At 41.2% G+C, this 20,208-nt stretch overlaps 1 protein-coding gene across 1 annotated transcript in view; it reads right to left on the bottom strand.

Moving 5' to 3' along the window:
- LOC120555396 (heterogeneous nuclear ribonucleoprotein C-like) overlaps positions 1-19,841 on the bottom strand; it is a 40,741-nt gene extending 20,900 nt beyond the window's left edge. Inside the window, exons 1-2 of the mRNA XM_039794070.1 lie at positions 19,622-19,841; positions 14,163-14,238 (exon numbers count right to left, since the gene is read on the bottom strand). Coding sequence (XP_039650004.1) covers positions 14,163-14,238; positions 19,622-19,643 — 98 coding nt within the window. The 5' untranslated portion in view covers positions 19,644-19,841. The remainder of the gene's footprint in view (positions 1-14,162; positions 14,239-19,621) is intronic.
- Between the last annotated feature and the right edge of the window lie 367 nt (positions 19,842-20,208).

Here is a 20,208-nt window from a genome sequence, read left to right as displayed (position 1 = left end):
GAAGATGAAGAGAGCGCTGGCAGCTCCTCTCTCAGACACTCTCTAAGGACAGACTGAGCTAATCTACTCCCTCTTTCCCTTTCATTTAATCACTGTAGCCGTTATCTCAATTTTACTTACATTCACAATTTCTTCCTCTGAGCCTTTGTTGTTGTAAAATGCACATGTGATGCTTCAGATACACCTACCTGCATTCAATACACAAGCGCATATAAGTAATGTACACAGACAAAATTATTACAGTGTGTCAACTGCCAGTGACCTTTCTATACGGGTTACACTGTGGTATACACCACACTATCCCTTTAATATCTCTGGTTCCCAGGAGGCAATATTGCAAATTATGGGCAAGACTACTCCATGGCAATATTGGATATAATGTAATAAATAAATGTAATAAATATTTAGTAATGAAGTTCCTTGATTTTACCATCTGACATTATTCGATATTCCCATCTGGTTATTTCTCACACACACACACACACACACACACACACACACACACACACACACACACACACACACACACACACACACACACACACACACACACACACACACACACACACACACACACACACACACACACACACACACACACACACACACACACACACACACACACACACACACACACCTCTGAGGGGGAGAATTCACATTTGACAAGAGCATCTTTATTTTTTCCTGAGGTCCTACTCAAACATGCAACGATCACACACTCTGCTACTTTAATCAATGATGTGCACGGGACAGTAGCCGATCAATAGCACATTACCAAGTAATCTGCTGCTTGACATCCATTAATGCTTTGCCCAATGTTCTGCATCATTTTGATGTACTGTATGTACTGCAGGATGGTGATGCAAAGCTACAGGCCGGAGCATGAGAGGTACTAGAGTAATGGCAACTCCAGGAGCTCATCAATTTATATCCTACATGCATCAAGGTAAAATTATAGCCTGAGAGCAATTTATTCAGTCGGATAAATAGAGGTACATAAGGGTTATGTGTCAGATTGCACTCATCCTACCGCACTGTAGTTTAAGTAGCCCTAAATGGCTGACAGCCCTTTAGGTTTGATTGCAGTCACATCGTCAGAAAGTGAAGTAGAGGAGTAGTGCATTGATGGAGAGGAGCTGGGGAGTGCTGCTGCATCAATAAGGCATTGAACAGGAGCCAGGACTAGAGCTGGAGCATTACAGGCAATACATATCAGACAAAAGACATGCATCAGGGAGCAGGGGACTTAATAAAGAGTGCCCCATAGGAGAAAGATGTTTTCTTTCTTTGGCCCTCCATTAGTCAATCAGAATGCATCCCTCTTGTCCTGTCATAGGTGTACTCATCAGTGGTAAACTAACACTCAAATGGCAGGAGGAAACACAGCCACCAAGCTCTTAAAAAAGAGCTTATAAAGTGGAAAGGACAGAGAGAGTGAGAAAGGGTGGAATGGAGTGTTAAGAGACAAGGAGGATGGGGACAGAGAGAGGAATGAGTCAGACTCTCCTACAGCTGTCGGGGTGTGGACATTTTTGACTGATGCAGCAGGCTTGTAGGATCAGCCATGGCAGAGGCGAGGCGGGTGTAACACGGTATGGTTACTCTTTGATTAGCCAAAGAATGTCAGAGTTGGAAATAATGAGCGAGTCCCATGAATCAGCTGTTTTTAGCATTATTACTAGAGAACAGTGATGAAAAACAGACAGTTTCATCTTAGCTGGATGTGGGTACTAAGTCACATGAGACAGTGTATTTAAATGCTTTCTCACGAGGGACAGAAGACAGAAGTGTCTTTACAGTCTGTAACCATTAAACTTTATTATACAGAAAGGCTTTTATCACAAGGTTGAACAGAAGCTCTACAACACTAAAATACATACCAGTGAGAGGAAACAGTGATGTTGCAGATACTGTATGGAGAGGAGAGGAAAGGAGAGGAGGAGAGGAGAGCTTACTCTAAATGACCCTGGACTGTCTAAACAAAAGATTAACATAATCTGCCCTTTTAAATCAGGTGGTTTTACAGGTGTATGCTGTGATTAAAAGCCCAGAGAGCTTTTTTTTTTTTTGCAGAACAGCATATGAATAAAGGAATAATACTGTAAGTTTTGTTGTCACAGTGAAATAGATAGAATTTAGTCTGATCAGGTGATACATTTAGCCTCTATTTGATACAGAAATACAAAGCAAGTCTAAAAATAAGATCACAGAGCACAAAACTCCAACCTTTGAATTTAAATCACTAGAAGACAGTATACAGTACAGTGTAATCCATGTCTGTCTATGTGCTGCAGTAATTTCTGTACAAGTGTGCGTGCACAGTATGTGGGTGTAGGTATGTCTGCAGCAGACCATAAATATGTGCATAGATATGTGTGGGTTAAGCTCAATGCGCATGTGGTGTAAAAAACATGCACCCCTCAGTAGCGATGACAATGTGGCCTAATCCTCCTGGAGGCTGGAGTGGTTAAGTCCAATTCTTCCACATGGCTTTAAACCATCTTCACACAACTCAACATGTAACAAAATGAGCAAACAATGCTACTTTATTTTGTATTACCCACTTTGAAAAGGTTCCTTTGAATTAAAGCTTGTTGTTGGAGCTCACGACGGAGTAGGTGCTGGTTAACATTTCAGCTGCCTGTCAGTGATACAGTGCATGTACTTCTTTGAATATAAATATGTGTGGCTTCTCTCCAGGAAGGCCAACTGCTTTAGCATCAAAAGCTCATGGTCTCGCTGGGAGCAGTAATTGGAAATTTCAGAGTTCAGGTTATTTAGTGCTAATTAGCAGCATTGCAGCACTAAGGTGACAGGTGACATCCAGGGCACTCACAGAGACCCCTCCCCCCATTATCCGTAAAGAGCTTGGCGAGCACAGATATCAAGACATTTCCTCTAACAGGGGGAGACTATACATCAGAACCAAGTTAGAGCGCAAAGTTAAAAGGTTACCCGAGGCTGCCTGGAGTAATTAATCCTTTCAGCCTTTTCAACTCTGTCAAGCCCCTGCATGGTTTCCGTGTCCTGAACTATGCTGTTGTCCTGAAATTATTGAAGAATTAAAAGCTAAAAGTCACTTCAGCTCAACTCCATGAAGGGCAAAGCAGCATGGTTACACCGAGCTAAAATTAACTTCTTTGCTCGCTACCAAAAGGAAAGTAAAAATGACAATACACTGTCACGGAACCAAAGCGTGTGTGTGTGCCTGTGTGTGTGTCTGTGTGTGTGTGTCTGTGATTAGCTTTGTCTAGTTAGACTTTGTCATCCAGCCACGGAGCAAACAAATCCAGTTCTCTCTTCAGACAGCAAGAGAGGATCTGAACATTTAGGCAATGATGATGGCAAATAAGAAGCTGCCATTCAGAAAGGCCCTCAGAAGAGCTGTCTGTGGTTTTAACTGTGATCGACAGCACTGAAATTTGCAGAGTCAACGTCAGACTGCAGTCTGCAATCCTCACTGGACAAAACTTTAACCTCAGCTAACATTAGCTACGCTAAGTCAACAAACTCCCTGTATCTGCCTCACTTTTATTACAATAGAGACTGAAAGAGAAATCGAAAAGGGAAGAGATAGGGACGTGTTAAGGAGGGGGACAAGGATACGACAAGTATAAGACATTGTGTGTGTACAGCTCAGACAAAAACTAAGTGAGCTGGTACTGCAGAAAATGAGCCATTAGCAGAAGCTTAAGGACTTCCAAGAGTAATGCAGCAGAACTAAATGCGCACAGACTCTGTTTCAAGTATTTTTAAAGATATAACAAAAAAAATGGTAATTATTACATACCTTCACAGATAGTGAATATGATAATGTATTTACATCACACAGCGATATAAACAGCGGAATACAAATTTGTCTACCATCAGATTATTTTTCATTCCGTTTATATAATGCTAGCTATACCTTTATTATCTCTGGGTGTTTTAGGTCATTATCAATGAAAAGGACTGATTGATGGCAATATTGGATTTGTATGCAAGATTGTTTTCATTTTCAAACCTGACACTGACTCAAGTGACATTTATCAGACATCACACAGCTCCCTGTGGAGCCACAGAAGCCTTAATACAATGTTTTTCACACAAGACCTATAAACAGACTCCGATGTGTAAGAACTGTGTGGTTCCCCTTTTAACAACTTCTCAATATATACGGATACCATGATATAAATTTACATTCTACCGTGATAGAAGGTTTCATCCATATCGCAAGGAATAGGTCATTTTTTACAGCATGCATTTTGGCTCTTCATAGCAAGAAAAGCGCAGGTGTTACTCATAACTCATGGCTGAACAATGGCTCCGTTCTATTCAAGTGTCCCAGTAATCCATGACAGCGAGCCAGCATGCAAACAAACCTTTTTCGCAGCAGCAGCACGGTTGGCTTGTCATAGCAGCAGGAAAAGCCCAGGTGTAATTGATAATATTAATAATGACTGCGTTCCATTTAGGGGAGCTAAGTCCAGGGTGATGCTGGCTTACTGGGACATGTGACGGAACCGCGCCATCGTCAATGAAATTTGTTTCACCTGTGCCTTTCCTGCTACAAGTCCAAATGTCTGCTGTTAAAAAAGGTCCATGAATTAAGTCAACGGAGAAGTCTAAACCTAATAAAACAGGTGTTCACAGTTTAGACTGAAACAATATTAAATGGAGTGCAGTGTACAGTAAAACTGCAGGGAGGTGACTTTGACACACGTGTGTGTGTGTGTGTGTGTGTGTGTGTGTGTGTGTGTGTGTGTGTGTGTGTGTGTGTGTGTGTGTGTGTGTGTGTGTGTGTGTCATGGAGGCCAAAAGGTTAAAAAAAAGGTCTGACTTGTTTTTGCTGAAGCATTCATCAGCATAAGTTGGTGCTTGTGCACAGGGCCGGAGGAAGACCAAGCCACAACAGGGTGTCCAGGGAGGACAGGGAGTACAGAGAACTTAACCAAGACTTTGTGGACTGGTGCCTGCGGAACCACCTCCAGATCAATGCTTGGAAAACCAAGGAGCTGATGGTGAATTTCCGCAGGAGCAAACACTCTTCTCCTCTGCCGATGAACATCCTGGGTATGGACATTGATATGGTTAAACCATATAAGTACCCTGAACAATAAACTGGACTGGACTGACAACACCACAGCAAAAAAGGCCAGAGCAGACTGTATCTGCTGAGGAGACTCAGGTCTTTTGGGGTGCAGGGGGCTCTACCAACGACATTTTGTGACTGTGGTGGCATCAGCCATTCTCTATGGAGTGGTCTGCTGGGGCAGTGGCATCAATGTGGCAGATAGGAAAAGACTGGACAGGCTGATTAAGAAGGCCAGCTCTGTTCTTGGTTGCCCCCTTGACGCCATGGAGGTGGTGGGAGACAGGAGGATAGTGGCTAAATTATCCTCCATGATGGACGACTCCTCCCAGCCCATCCAGGACACTGAACAGCTCCTTCAGTGACTGCTGCACCCGCGCCGTGTCACAGAGAGATACCGCAGGTCTTTCCTGCCTGCTGCTGTCAGACTATACAATCTGCACTGCTCCCAGTGGACCACAGGGACACACACACCAGGACTGATAAACTGTGACTGTGCAATACTGTAAATAGATTTTACTATTTTACTATTTATTCTCTTTACTTATATTTATTTGTTTGTTTGTTTATCTGTGTCTTCTACTTTTCCTCCTGTCCCTTGCTGCTGCAACAGTGTGGATTTCCCCATTGTGGGATTTATAAAGTGTTTTGAATTTTGAATCTTGAATCTACTTAATGATCTCTCTTTAAATCATCATCTGTCTTTCAATCGTGGCAGTTGATTCTGCGGAGTTGCTGGTTTCCCTCTCCTATGGGATGTTTTTTTTTGCCTAACACTCTGGAAGAAACCTTTTATATTGAATTCACTAAATGCGTATATGCAAGTTTCTAGAGAGTGACTATTATTATTTGGTATTGTGAGTGAATTCCTCACAATACATGTATGTATTTGTCCTGAGGGTCAATGATATTCTGTAGTACCCCTTAGGACATGCAACCACTTGTACTCACACATGCACTTTTTTAATATATACTCACACACTCATCTTCACTCCCTCTATTCTCCCTGCTAACCCCCATTACCCCTCTGTGCTGACAGAGAGCTTTTCCAGTCCAGGCCACAGAAAAGGCTCTCCTGCTGCCTCCCAAACGCTGACATGCCCAAAGACACCCCTCCCCTCCTCCTCACTCTTTTTCACTGCACTCCCTCAGTCTCTCGTTGCCTGTATTGCTCCCCTCTTTATGTCATTTTGCAGCTCTCTCTGTAATACAAATTCATTTTGAGTTAGTTTTCTGTGTGTTTCTCTGTAAAGTTGCTGTCAGCTTCAATCTGGTGACACGAGCAGCGATGAGAAGTGAGAAAAAAACACTCCACAATCCCTTAGAATCATAAATGGGAACAATGGCCACTACACAGTAATAACAGCACACTCTCCAAAATTTGCCAAATATCAGCGGCCAGTTGATTTTTCATTAGTGCTTAACTATATGAGTATGCCAGTTCAGTGTGCTTAAGAAGCTGTGTGTGGAGTACCTACACTCCTGGACTGGATTTGTTTCTAAGTGTTTTTAGAGATACAATGTGGTGAAAATCACTTTTGAACAGTTGTTTATGGTTTTATTTTTCACTGGGCCTGGAGAGGCAGGTTGCCCCCCTAAGCTGACTGACTAAATGCAAGCTGGTATTGATTGTCCTTCCTCTCACAGCCCTGCTGAGGACACATTAAATGTGTAATAAGCCATTTAGGGCTCGAGGCCTCAAATCTCACCTGTCTAACTTAAAATATATTGACATATTGTGCTCCGACAAACTTTTTATTTTTTGACGTAGCCTCTAGGTGTGTACTGATACCTGAACTCTGTGTGTGTGTGTGTGTGTGTGTGTGTGTGTGTGTGTGTGTGTGTGTGTGTGTGTGTGTGTGTGTGTCTCTTATGCACAGTATACCCTCTCCGTTCTGTGCTGAACACTAGGGAGCATGTGTCAATGTATGCTTGTGTTGGGTATACGCAAAGACATTGAATCTGTGTGTGCTTCTGAGTGTGTGTGTGTGGTTTATGTGTGTGTACAGAGAGCAGGCTCGTCCTCTTGCTGCCCCGGGGGCTCAGAGCCCATTTCCTGTTGTGCAGTGTGATAAGTTTCCCTGTCAGATCCTCCCAACACTACTATATTTCTGATAAGCTCCACTGCTAGTTTTCCCGACCTCTGGCACTGAGATCAATTTGAGATTGATTCAGAATGCCCTGCTGGGCCGAGCTGGAAGATCAATTTGAGATGGATTGTTCACGCCAGGGGGGCAATGACACGCAGTGCAGTGCTCACTTGCTTTCCCTCCTTTGCTTTCTTCACCCCTCACACTCCCCAACTGTTATTTCTTTCTCTCTCTGCATTTTTCTCTCCTATCTACTCCTCTCTCTTTCAGTTGTTTCACACTGTACTGTTGTACTGTTGCTCTGTATTACACCCTGCGTGTCTTTTGCATCAATCCTGCTTATTCATGCCTCCTTTTCTCCCTCTCCCTGCTTCTCTTACTTTTCTCTTCCCAGTGGCGGGTAGGCAACAGGGATAGAGATGACTTCATTAGCAGAGGGACCAACCCCTGTAGAGTGATAAGCCTGCAGGACAGGAGAGATAACTCATCTAGCTGGGTAATGCAAATATACGGATAGAAACCAGCGCACGCACACAGAAAAATATTTTCATTTTCTCAGTTATGCGATCATGGTCATTTTTGCCATCATGCCCTGAGCCATTGGTGTCAGCGGCGCGGACTCATGACCTTTCTCCACAGAGCATCATGTCTACAGCATCCATATCACTCTCTCCCTCTTTTCCACATACCCCTCTCACTCTATCTACCCGTCTCCTATCTTCATTTGTTCTCTGCTGCCTTAAAAGTTATGGCAGTGGACCTTAAACCAGCAGCTCCACTCTCCTCTCTTCTCTATACAGAGTGACCTTTTTACCCTGCACTACTCCCAACTCTGACTGCACTGACCTTTACCTACAGTACACCCCCCGTCATCTTTCCGAGGAATGGACTGCAGACAGCACATTGTATGTGCATCCACGCAGAGAGAAAGCTGACAAAGAACAGAATGAAAAGCTGGACAGAAAAATTAAAATAGCTGTGACACTGTAAAATGTATGTGGAAATTGAAGGAGAAGGTACAGAGGGCTTTGATGAATAGTTAGTGGGCTGTTTTATTTTTGCCACAGCATAAGCAAAAGCTGGCCTTAGCTATACACTTTCTTGCCAATGGTGGCAAATTGCTCACTCAGGAATGAGGTGTGAGGATGCTGGGTTCGGTATGCTTCAAATGAACTAGTGTGTACCAAGTGTCATCCCAATACGTTTAAAGGAAAGTGTTCCAAATGACCACATTCTAAGGCGGAGTAAGATGCGATGAATTGTACAAATGGAGATACAGGCAAACACTGACGTACACACGTCTCTCTTCAAAGGCACTCGGTTGTTAAAACAAAAAGAGACAGAAGTAGCTGTAAGGATAAAAAAAAAGAGAGCTTGAGAGACACGTTTACATCCTGCCTACTTTGTCACCGCCGCACATCTGGTCAGTGGCTGTGTCAAGTGGACACACTGACCAGATTGTTGGTTTCAGAAAATTACAAAAAATTGTCATAATCAGCCCTCTCAATGCTAATGTTAGAAAAGTGTGTAGGGGGTAAAATTATACATTTATGTGATACAACACATAACATCTTGCTGTATTGAGCTGGGAATGAGCCAGGGTCTTAAAACATGCACCAAGCAACAGATTTTATGCTTGCTCTACGGTCACTGACCTGATTGGTCGCATAGTGTCTGACATGGCTAGAAAAACATTGCTACTCCCAACCATAACACTGACACACAGGCCTGGAAATCTCTCCGCACTTTAACTTCATTCCACTGAGATGCAGACAAGTACAACACTCTTGCTATTTGTAAAGAGAAACTAAATGGGGAAAAATTCATCACTGTGAACTATGCTTTTCAATTTACAACACATGAACAACCAAAAACGAAGTCATATTGCAGTAGGTGATTTGTTTATTATACCTGTATTTTGCCTTGTTTTCCTTTATTAGAAGTTTTTCTGAGTCATAAACTATCAAATATCAAATACATGCTGTAATGACATCTAGCCAAGTCAGCAAACACAGGACATCTACTATGTCCTAAGGAAATTAATTTGATAGCCTTTAGGATGGTTATTGTACAATTCACAGAGCCATAGGTATGAGCTCACACTAGACTTTTGCATGGATCAGGAGCAACCTGTGATCATCATAATCGGACATCCACACTGGGAAAAGGGTAGAGGGTGAGAGTAGAGCAACACTATGTTGCAGCTTTTTTTTTTTTTTACATAATTTTATTTAAGTGTTTTTACAAGTAACATGCTATTTTTCCCTCAACAACACATAAATATGAGTTATCTGCCAGTCAGTGTCCCTGCACATTATGCAACCCCCTCTTTTAAATTATGTTTAAAACGGTCATTATTTTAATAAATGATAAGGATGCTGTTCATACAGCTATAGCTGTGGGTGGGTGTCATAACAGCTGGCAGTCAGCTGTGTTGTGACAATCAGAGTGATGTCACAGAAATACGTCTAGCAGAAAGAGGTCGTTCATGAAAATGGGTGAACTTCAACATTGCTTTCCTAACTGCAGATCGCCTCCATTTGCCCTTTGCTTTTTCCCGGCTCGTGGTGGATTTTACAGATGTCAGCCAGCCGAGCCTCAGGCTAGATACACATATACAATCTGACAGAATAAGTGACAAGTGTTGCATGGGAACAAATGAGATGGTGACATGACTAAAAATATACTCAGTAAAATAAGCTGCATACTGTAGTGTTTTACTGATCTATTCCCAATGCTGCCATACTGCCTCTAATAAACCCTTAAATGATAATTCAGGTTAATTACAACCTCTCGTCTTTATTTTCATAGTTTTTGTCATTTTATGGCGACATTACACTCACCAAACTAACAGCTAAGATGTAGTTATAACTATAACAAAGTCTGATAGGGTAAGCCATGCACAACTACAGTAAGGCATGAGCCAAATTTGTTTTTTGTTTTAAAAACTGCATGATCGGTCAAACTGTTAATTCTTCTTGTCCAATCTGACTACTTTTTAGTTATTATAGCAATTAATGTGATGAGTACAATAACCATAACTAATAAAAATGATGTTCAAAACCATAACAATAAAGACCCAAGTTGTAATAAACCAAAATTGTCTTTTTCGTTGCCCTTATGTGACCCATTTCCTGTCACACTATTTCCCATCTTTGTAATATCTGCCATCAGATTAACCTTTAAGTTACTGTTAATCACACAAAACAGATAGGACATCATTACCCACTGCAGACTTCATACCCTAATGCCTCCACCTCTCCTGCCCCCGTTAGTCTCTTTGAGCCTATATGACACATGGGTCGACTACAACGTTTCCATCCTAACTTAAACTCCTCTATGACCAGCCCTTCTAATAATTAAAACAGACGAGAGAATATTAAAAGAGCGCAGCGCGTGGAGAAAGCAGACGGAAATACCAGAGACCAGATGCTCAGTACACTCTGCCACTTGCTGTTTAGGCCAGTCCCCTCTTCACTGAGATGCAAAATGGAGCACATAATAAAATGAGCAGTAATGATCTTTACACAGGCCAGATATTTCCACAGTGAAACAGGGTGGAGAGACAAAAAACAGCTTAACAACAGCAGTCTTTTGTCCTGCTTAACCCATATGTAGCTATTTTTTTTTTTTTTTTTTTTTTTTTTTTTTTTTTTTTTTTTTTTTTTTTTTTTTTTTTTTTTTTTTTTTTTTTTTTTTTTTTTTTTTTTTTTTTTTTTTTTTTTTTTTTTTTTTTTTTTTTTTTTTTTTTTTTTTTTTTTTTTTTTTTTTTTTTTTTTTTTTTTTTTTTTTTTTTTTTTTTTTTTCTCTCTTCTCTACCTGATTATAAAGGCCACACAGTACAGTGAGCTTTTGTAGTAGTGCACTGGAGCACACAGAGGCCACGGCTGCAGCATCTGGGTTGTGAAATGCTAGCCTCTCTCTACCCCATCCCTTGTTCCACAGCTGGGACTCGCCAAGTTAAAGGGGACCTGAGATAAATTATGACAAAACCCTTATGTTGTCTTGTCAGGGTCGCTCTGGAGCAAATGGCCTGGGGGGAGACTTATGCCAGAGTGGCAGTGGGAGGAGAGGAAGGGGACGGGGGGGGGGGGAATGGATGTGCCAGCTATCATGAGACAAGAAATGACTCATTAAGACATATAAAATAAAAAAGCTTTTATTGAGTTTAACTATAGATAGAATGTGACAATTTATTTATTGACCTAAATAATCCAACTTTCTAGCAATAGTAAAATGCTGGAAACCCGCATGGTGTTTCACGAACAGATTACATTGGTTTAGCGTCTTAGACACGAGTTGGAAAGTTTGTTCGCAAAGTAATCTAGGCCACAGGCAGTAGTGTTTGTTGGCCAGCGCTGTGAGAACAGTGGGAGGAGGGAGGAGACGGAGGAAACTGCTGCCAGCAGCACGGAGCAGGATTATTGGAAGTTTGGACAGAGAGAATTTTGGTGGCTGTCTCGCCATTATTTAAATTTGTGACTTTAGCTGCACTGTAGTATCCGTTACTGGGAAATGATCATGCAGATTGGCTTGTCTTATAATGTATTTATCTTTTCCCTAAAACTCAAAATCTATATAGTGCTATGCAGGGAAAGGGACACACACATTTAGATGCTGCCTTCCAATGAACATGAGAGCAAAACCAATTTAAGAACCTTTTGCAGTTTCACATGAATGTTTTTAGCATATCTAAGGATGGCATGTCGGTTTGATGGCCCACTTTGGTCCAGACTGAAATATCTCAACAATTATCAAATGGATAACACTGAAATTGTGTACAGACATTCATGGTGCATATAGGATGAACCCTTAATGACTTTGGTAATCTACTGACTTTTCCTCTAGGGCCTTCATTAGGTTGTAATGTGTGTTTTTTGTTGACAGCTTTCAAGAACTATTGGATGGATTGTCATAAGGTTTGTACACTCATTCATGTTGCCCTCAGGATAATTAATAATAACTTTGGTGATCCTCTGACTTTTCATCTATAGCGCCACCATCAGTTCAAAATTCTATTAATATAACATTCCCATAAGCGACTGCTGCACCATGTTAGACTAAGAACAGTACAGCCTCACAGAGCTAGGGGTGGGAATCACCAGAGGCCTCACGATATGATATCACGATGCTTATGTCACAATACCATATTATCGCGATTTTAAACATATTGCAATATTCTGCGATATATTTGCAATTTATTACCTTTTTTCCAACTTTGTCAACATCTGTTTTATCTAAAAAGATACATTTCTCTGTTTGTTCATCTCATTTCAATTTTAAAAATGGCATTGTCAAACAGACAAACTGAACAACAGATATACAGTATAATAAAAGATTGATACTTGGCGTCTGTGTATCGATACAGTATTGCCACGGAAAATATTGCGATACTATGCTGTATTGATTTTTCCCCCAACCCCTACACGGCTGTAGACGGTCTTGCTTTTCTTTTTTTCTGTGTGTGTCCAAGCTGGACAGGTTCTCAGCTTGGTTTACTTGATTGAATGTGACCATTAACCTGAAATGGCCACAGAGCGCCAACTTTAAATTCATGTCATCTCAGTCTTTATCAGGGCTGTTACCTCAGGTGCGTCCATTTGTGGTTAGTCATTTTGTGTGTGTTTGTGTGTGTGTGTATGTGTGTGTGTGTGTGTGTGTTGTATGACTAACCTCATTAATGCATGGCTGCACAGTGTTGAACAACTACGTGGTGGAATGGGCAAATAACGTTTGGGGGTTTAAGGGGTATGCAGAGATGGTCAGAGGGAGAGGAGGAGGGTGCACATGGAAGAGAGCTGGATTAACTGTTTTGAAGGACACGCTGAAGACATAATATATAATGTCCAATACTGCAATACACATACTACTGTATGCTATGATGAAACCAGCACAGAGACAGGATATGGTGCTGCCAGGAATGAACATTTTCAAACATATGTGGAGTCCCATTTATGCAGAATAATAATGAGATTTGCTGATTTGGCCTGGGACAAACAAGTTGGCACCAATAATATTACATCTGTTAATATGCATTTCCTATTCTTGTTTGTATTCCCAACCTATTTTGCATTCTGATGTCCTGTCCCTGTATAGTATTTCAATATTATTTATCATGTTCACCTCAGTTGCTTTAATGTCAGTATCTCAACTCTCACCATTTCCATTGTCATCAAAAAGCCTGTTTTGCCTGTATTGGTGCAGCTATTCACAGTAATTTCATTATTATATTATTTTGCATCTTTGGAAGTGGAACAAAAAATATGTTTTCAGGAACCCAATAAATATTGACCTGTTTTGCAATAATGGGGTCTCCCTTGTCTTTTCTGATTATGTGATGTTTTCTAAGGGCCTTGCTTATTGTTTCCTTGTCCATTGCTTTGTGAAGGACGATATATATGGACTTCCAGAGGACATGTAGGAGAAAATGCAATGTCAGAATAAGTGTGGTAAAAGCTCAAACTTTGTCAGAGTACTTTGTGTGGTTTATGCTCATTACAAGATCTTAAGCCTACAGAGCTGCAGCCAGAGAAAGAGATGCAGTTAAAGGAGAGAGTTGGAGGTAAGAGTAATGAAGGCATGAATGAATTTAAACAAGCCCACACACTGTCGTCTTTCCCACTGCCCTCCATTCCCTTCGCCGCCTATCTTAGCCCACAATGTTAGTGTAGCTCCACGGCGCTGTATTGAACCGCCAGCTATAAACAGTAATCAGCTTCAGTCATATGTGTGCACTACATCAACAGAGAGATTAAAACACTGACGGATGGAGACAGCACCTCTGGCTAAAATCAATAGCAGCTTACATACACAGCTGGTATAAAGCTAATAATAATAATGCTGCATTGATTGCAACACCGAGGTGCAGCCATTGAGTTACAGATAAAGGGTTGCAGCAAATAATAGAGTGCATGATTATCTCAGAGTGTGTGGGGCGTATTTTTTATGTCGTGTGTCATTGCAGGTGTGTGTGTGTGTGTTGAAAGGGGGGTCCTACTCACCCATAAATGGTGTTGCTGGCTCTCTTACTCGCTGCCCTGGAGCGGCTGGACTTCAACTCTCCACTCATGCTCATGTCTGCATGGAAAAGCAACCAATTAACTTTGTACTGATACAGTTAAGAGCATCATAGCAACACAGCAGGGGTACAAAACCCAGAAAATAATATACACTAACCTGCAAACCCTCCACATTGTCTGGTCATGTTTATCCTACACTCGAGCTTCATCTTTATTTGAGCAAAATTTACCTAAACTGTTGTAGTTGTTGTCATCATTTAACATGATAATGATTAAAGGGCCGGCTAAGACCAACTGTGGCTGTTTTTCACATACATCTATCATCCATCACTATTCGTTGATTGCTTCTGCCACTCCGAGCCAGCTGTTCACCTCCATTTTTGTCTCCTGTCTGCAAGTGTGCATCAGAAACCTGGTGCAGCTTTAGACTTGTCTCTAAAGCCACACCCAATCTCTCTCGGCCTGTTTTCGAACGTCTCTCCTACAAACACCTCCACAGACACGTTCCAATGGGCCAATTAACCATGAGCCACCTTGATTACAGGATATGCCAACAGCTCACTGCTCACGTTGCTCAGCAGTGATTTACCAAAAGGTGAGTGTAAAAGAGAGAGAAAAAAGTGAAAGAGCAAAAAGAGGAGGAGAGGAGGCTGGTCTGACATGGACAGATGGGTGGTGAATGGAGTGTGACTGGGCCAGCTGCACATACACTCACACAGCGTGACTGTCAAATGGCTGGAAGCTACAATTAATTAAGTATGGGTTTGAATGTGTGAAAAGAAATTTAGACACGTGTATGCCTTTACCTCCCACAGCAGTGAGGCAGTTTTAGTCCAACAGTGACCTGCTGGATGGCTTTTCTGCAGCCAACTCTGCAGGTTAGGAACTGGCCCCTGCTGCTGACATCTTACCTGTTACTTGCCTGAGCCACGCATGCATGCACACCCAGAAAACTACGACTGTGTTGTTGATGTGAGGAATATAGACCCAAAGATAGATAAGCAATATTTGGGGGAATAGTAGTGGCATTTCAAAAGATATGTGAAAAATATGATAAATGTGTTTTTTGGAAATGCCCAAACAAGTAGAGGCATTCATATTTAATTTCACTCAGGAAAACGTTGTAATATAGTCTCTAAGACCAGAAAATGACTCAATTTACTATATTATTACATATTATTACAAATATTATTGTAACTCACTCTGATTACTAGTTTTATGTCATGCTGCCCACCTCTACTGGATATGCCATACTTTTTATGCGCCAGTGTAATATTTTCATGTGACAGTAACTACATATTTCTCTACTAAGGCGACAAAAGACAAGAACAATGTGTATCACAAACAAATCTTTAAAAACATACTGGACAGTTCCTCGTCTTCACAGTTTGGGGTAGAAATGATTGTAGGGCAGAAGGAAACAAAACTGAGTTTTATAATGCATTTGCTGAGCAACATGACGACTGTATGATTGACTGCATGAATAAGCCATTACACAGGAAGACGGGAGGATGCTGCTGAGCACAGTTGTCTCGCTCTACGGGAGCAAAACCTCAGGAGGTAATCAGACAGTTATTTGGTAAACAAAATCCTATGTGCTACAATTAGCTTCTCCAGTGCAGGCAGACCGACCACACACACACACACACACACACACACACAAACACACACACACAAACACACACACACACACACACACACACACACACACACACACACACACACACACACACACACACACACACACACACACACACACACACACACACACACACACACACACACACACACACACACACACACACACACTTTGTTTTGAGGTTTGATCAACTTCATTTGCTTTTTTTATTTAATGAACTTTTTTTCTTTTATGCATTTAATATATAAAATATGCTAAATAGGGGGTGTTAAAGTAAAGTGTTACCAACATCTGATCTTTTGTTCCTCATCTGGGACTTTATTTCAATTACTCTTTTAAAAAGGTGGAGGCTAAGATTCTAATCCAATACACTTTGTCAAATTTAGAGAATATCTCCTCACAGTCTGCTGGCTGTCTGTTCTGTGTGTGCGCTGTAAAAAAAAAAAAAATCTGTTGTTCATTCACAGCCCTGGTTCTGTAAATGGGAAACAAACAAAGCAGCTGGGACTGAGCCATACAGCTCTATTCCGTTTATGCTTGTGCACAGAACGGGTAAAAAGCCATAGAGGTATAAAGAACAAAATAATTGCAGACTCCACCTTCATTTTAAGATGATTTACTTTCTTTTTCCTTATTAGAGTTTTAGTTAGGTGAAAGGTTTATAAAAAAAAAAAAAAAAGGGAGGAAAGGACATTTGATTCTAACATAAATGAATCATTAAAAAACGAATGATCGCTGGAACAGCAACATACAAATGACATCATGGAGTAGTATGGAAAACTGATTCCAGTGGTATGCATCAAAGACAATTATTGTATGTTATATTGCATATCACAAAATTGTCTGTATGGTGATAGTATTATAATCATGGGCGGCATGTCATGATAACCTTGTATGGGAAGCCATTATTCTCACTACAGATCAGCTGAATCAGGGACAAACCCAAGAGACTCCAGTACAGGGAGATCATACAGTAGCATAAAAGGCAGCAGGTTTGTAAAATAGGAGCAAAGGGCACCAGAGGACACAATCAAGGTCACACGTGATCAGCCATAATGAGTTAGAAAGCGTCCGCCTCTGCCACGGTCTACAGTCTGTCACTGTGCTTTGTACCAACGGATGTCAGGCTGAGAGCCAGACTGTCGCTTCATACCAGGCCAAAGTGAGAGCTGGCTTAATCACAGTAACTGGAAACGAAATAACACAGCAACAATGTGAAGAGGCTTTTCTTATTCTAAATGATTCTGAATCTCCAGAGGAGGCAGGAGACTGGACGGCCTTTGAAGACCCCAGTCAGTCAGTCAGCATCCACCCTGCTGAAGTGTCCTTGAGTTCTCCACCAGCTCCAGGAAAGCTGCTCTGTCTGAACCTCCCTGCATACACTGGACAGACAACTTCTCTATCTATCAAGATCAATTAGGAATTGTATTCATCTTTTTTACATCACTGCTTTTAATTATGCTGCAGGTGATTCATGTATGCAACCGTAAAACTCAAGAACAAAACATCAAGGACTCTGCTGAAAGACATGAATTGGGGGAATTCGTGCACAGCATGCATTTTATGTTCACAGACCTTTTCTGGCAAGCAACACACACACACACACACACACACACACACACACACACACACACACACACACACACACACACACACACACACACACACACACACACACACACACACACACACACTACTATGGTATGTTCTATCAATCTGTGCCTTTGAAGTCACTGATGTGTGGGAGATAGGCTATACAGTATAACATGATCAGATAAAAATGTTGCTCAATTTTCTTCTTTTCTTTCATCATTCTTCCTGATTCTTCAATTTTTCATGCAATGGTTGAACCACATCCTTCATTTAAAAAAAAAAAAAATGTGTTAATCTCTAAATCACACAACTCATTTCAGAACAGAGCACAAATACACGAGCCAATGACAAATATTTTCAGTGGTATTTCAATCTAACAAAAAACAATGTTTTGCAATTCTGCTCACAAACATTCCATCCAAAAAGACAAAAATGAAGCAATTATGACTGAATGCCTTTCAACACTGCAACAATCATTTAAACTAGCGCAACTGGGACTGCAAAATTGATTTCACTATAACTGGCTTTGGCAGATTTAAGAAACTGACATACCTTGATGAAAAATGAAGCTGCAGTAAGATATATTTTCTTTTCTTTTTTTGGATTGTACATTTTCATTTATTACTGCCACTTCAATCGAACTGGTAATGATATTGCTGAAACCTATAGAACAAAGTTGTCAAGATTAAACACTATTTGCAATAAAGCAGCAGAAAGAGACATATAAACCAAATACATTCCTCCACCTGAGTTTGTTCCATCCTTTAAATATGACAAAAGGTTGTTCGCCTTGTATTTAGACTTAAACTTCTATTTAATTAGATAATCTGTATGCTCTGTTGTCACACTTTCTATTTGCACCCTGATGTGCATTATGTTGATGTTTAATACATTTTATAGATTAGAAAAGAGGCCATTCTTGGCTTATTTTCACTTTAATACGCACACAGCTTTTTAGCCCTTAGTTGCCTCAAAGTGTATTAATCAGGCCACAGTCTGGCACCCTACATATGAAGAGGAGGTAGTCTGTCAAAATATGGACCTCACTGATAGGCTCTGCACTCGGTCATGCTGCATCCTCATTGCCAAGCGGCAACCATGAAGCTTTAGTTTCCACTCTCAGGGCTAAATGCAGTCAACTGTCACTGTCAACCTAAAACATGGATTATAACACACAGATGTACACAGGGGGAATTATTGGAATTGTTGCGTCTTTGTAAATTATAGAGTGTGGTCTAGACCTACTCTATCTGTAAAGTGTCTTGATATAACTCTTGTTATTATTTGATACTATTAATAAAACTGAATTTAATTTGATTGAATGTACTTGAATTTAATTGAATTAATAAATAAAGCAAATCAGATAGAAAAGATAGGGAAGGTTGATGTAAATAGATGACATATTGAGAGCGATGTGGTGAGCCAGAAACAAAAAGGATCTGTACACCACAGCAGCGAAAAAGGAGGTGGATGAAAGCTCTTGCATTACAGTGACTATACATGATCGGAGTTATATGCCCTGAAAAGATCCCACGTCACGGAAAACCACAGAGAGACAGCCTAAAATGAGTTTTTAAAATGAGACTCACTGTAGAGTCGGTTATCCTGTATTGAACTCTACAGAAGACTTCACTTTCCCAACAGACACGTATCTTTTTGAGTAGAGTACTGTTTCTGAACTAGTGTGGAAGTTGCGAGAAGATGTAGCAGCTCAGATTAGGAATTGTTCACAAACGAGATGCACTACTCATTCAACGGCTGGGGGGAAAGCATGCTTTAGTCCACCACGAGACATAATTAAGCCTTCAGGCGTTTCTGTTTCACAAGCATTTAATGCCCAGAGAGCAAGTGCTGACCTTGCCAATGTGAGAGATTTGATCATATGTACCTGCACAGTTTTGGTGAAGTTGTCAGAGATAGCTCTTAATGAATCACAATGTCACAATTCTAACCTCAAACATCCAACAGATCATTTTTCAAAACCATCTGATTGGATCAGTGGGTAGGTACGGAGAAAGCCCAAAACAGATCTGAGGCAAAAGTAAAAAAGAACCTGGGATTCAGACTATCAAACACAGGCTGATTCTATGAACATTTAGAAGCACTGGGGAAAATATTTTCTTTCAGAAACACAGTGCTGCATGCATGCAAACATCCACTTACATATGCATAAACACACAAACATAGGGATAAACCCCCGTATACTCACATCTTGGGCTGAAAAGGGTCATATCAGGGATGCAAAACAACCAGGAAACTGAGAGTGGAGAGGCTAGCCGAGGATTTATTTGCTTCTCTCTTACAACTCTCTCTTTTTACGTCCTTACTCTTGCTGTGTGTGTGTATGTGCGTGTGTGTGTGTGTGTGTGTGTATGGGCGTCCTGACTGCGTTTGGCTAACTGCTGTGATACTACTGAGTCAGTGTGACAAACCCGCTAGAGAAGCAGCAGTGGAATGTACCAAATGTTCTCCAAAGGCAGGGGTGGATAGGGGGGCACTGGGCTGTTCCATTAGCAGGAGAACTGGCAGGAGGCTTGGATGAGTGTGCAACAGAAGCTAGGCTGGAAGGGCCCCTGTGTGTGTGTGTGTGTGTGTGTGTGTGTGTGTGTGTGTGTGTGTGTGTGTGTGTGTGTGTGTGCGCGTGTGTCTGTGTGCGTGCGTGCGTGGGGGTCATGTCAAAGAGCAGGGACCTCAAGACACCTGTGCAGTTCGCACTGACAATGTACTGACTAACAGACTATGCACTACAAGCAAACAAAATTATACTTGCACACACTCACTTGACACTGACTATGT

Source organism: Perca fluviatilis, chromosome 3 (assembly GCF_010015445.1).
Source record: "Perca fluviatilis chromosome 3, GENO_Pfluv_1.0, whole genome shotgun sequence".
Taxonomy (NCBI): Eukaryota; Metazoa; Chordata; class Actinopteri; order Perciformes; family Percidae; genus Perca; species Perca fluviatilis.
Note: the sequence above shows the minus strand (reverse complement) of the source record. Positions and strands in the feature narration are given on the sequence as shown.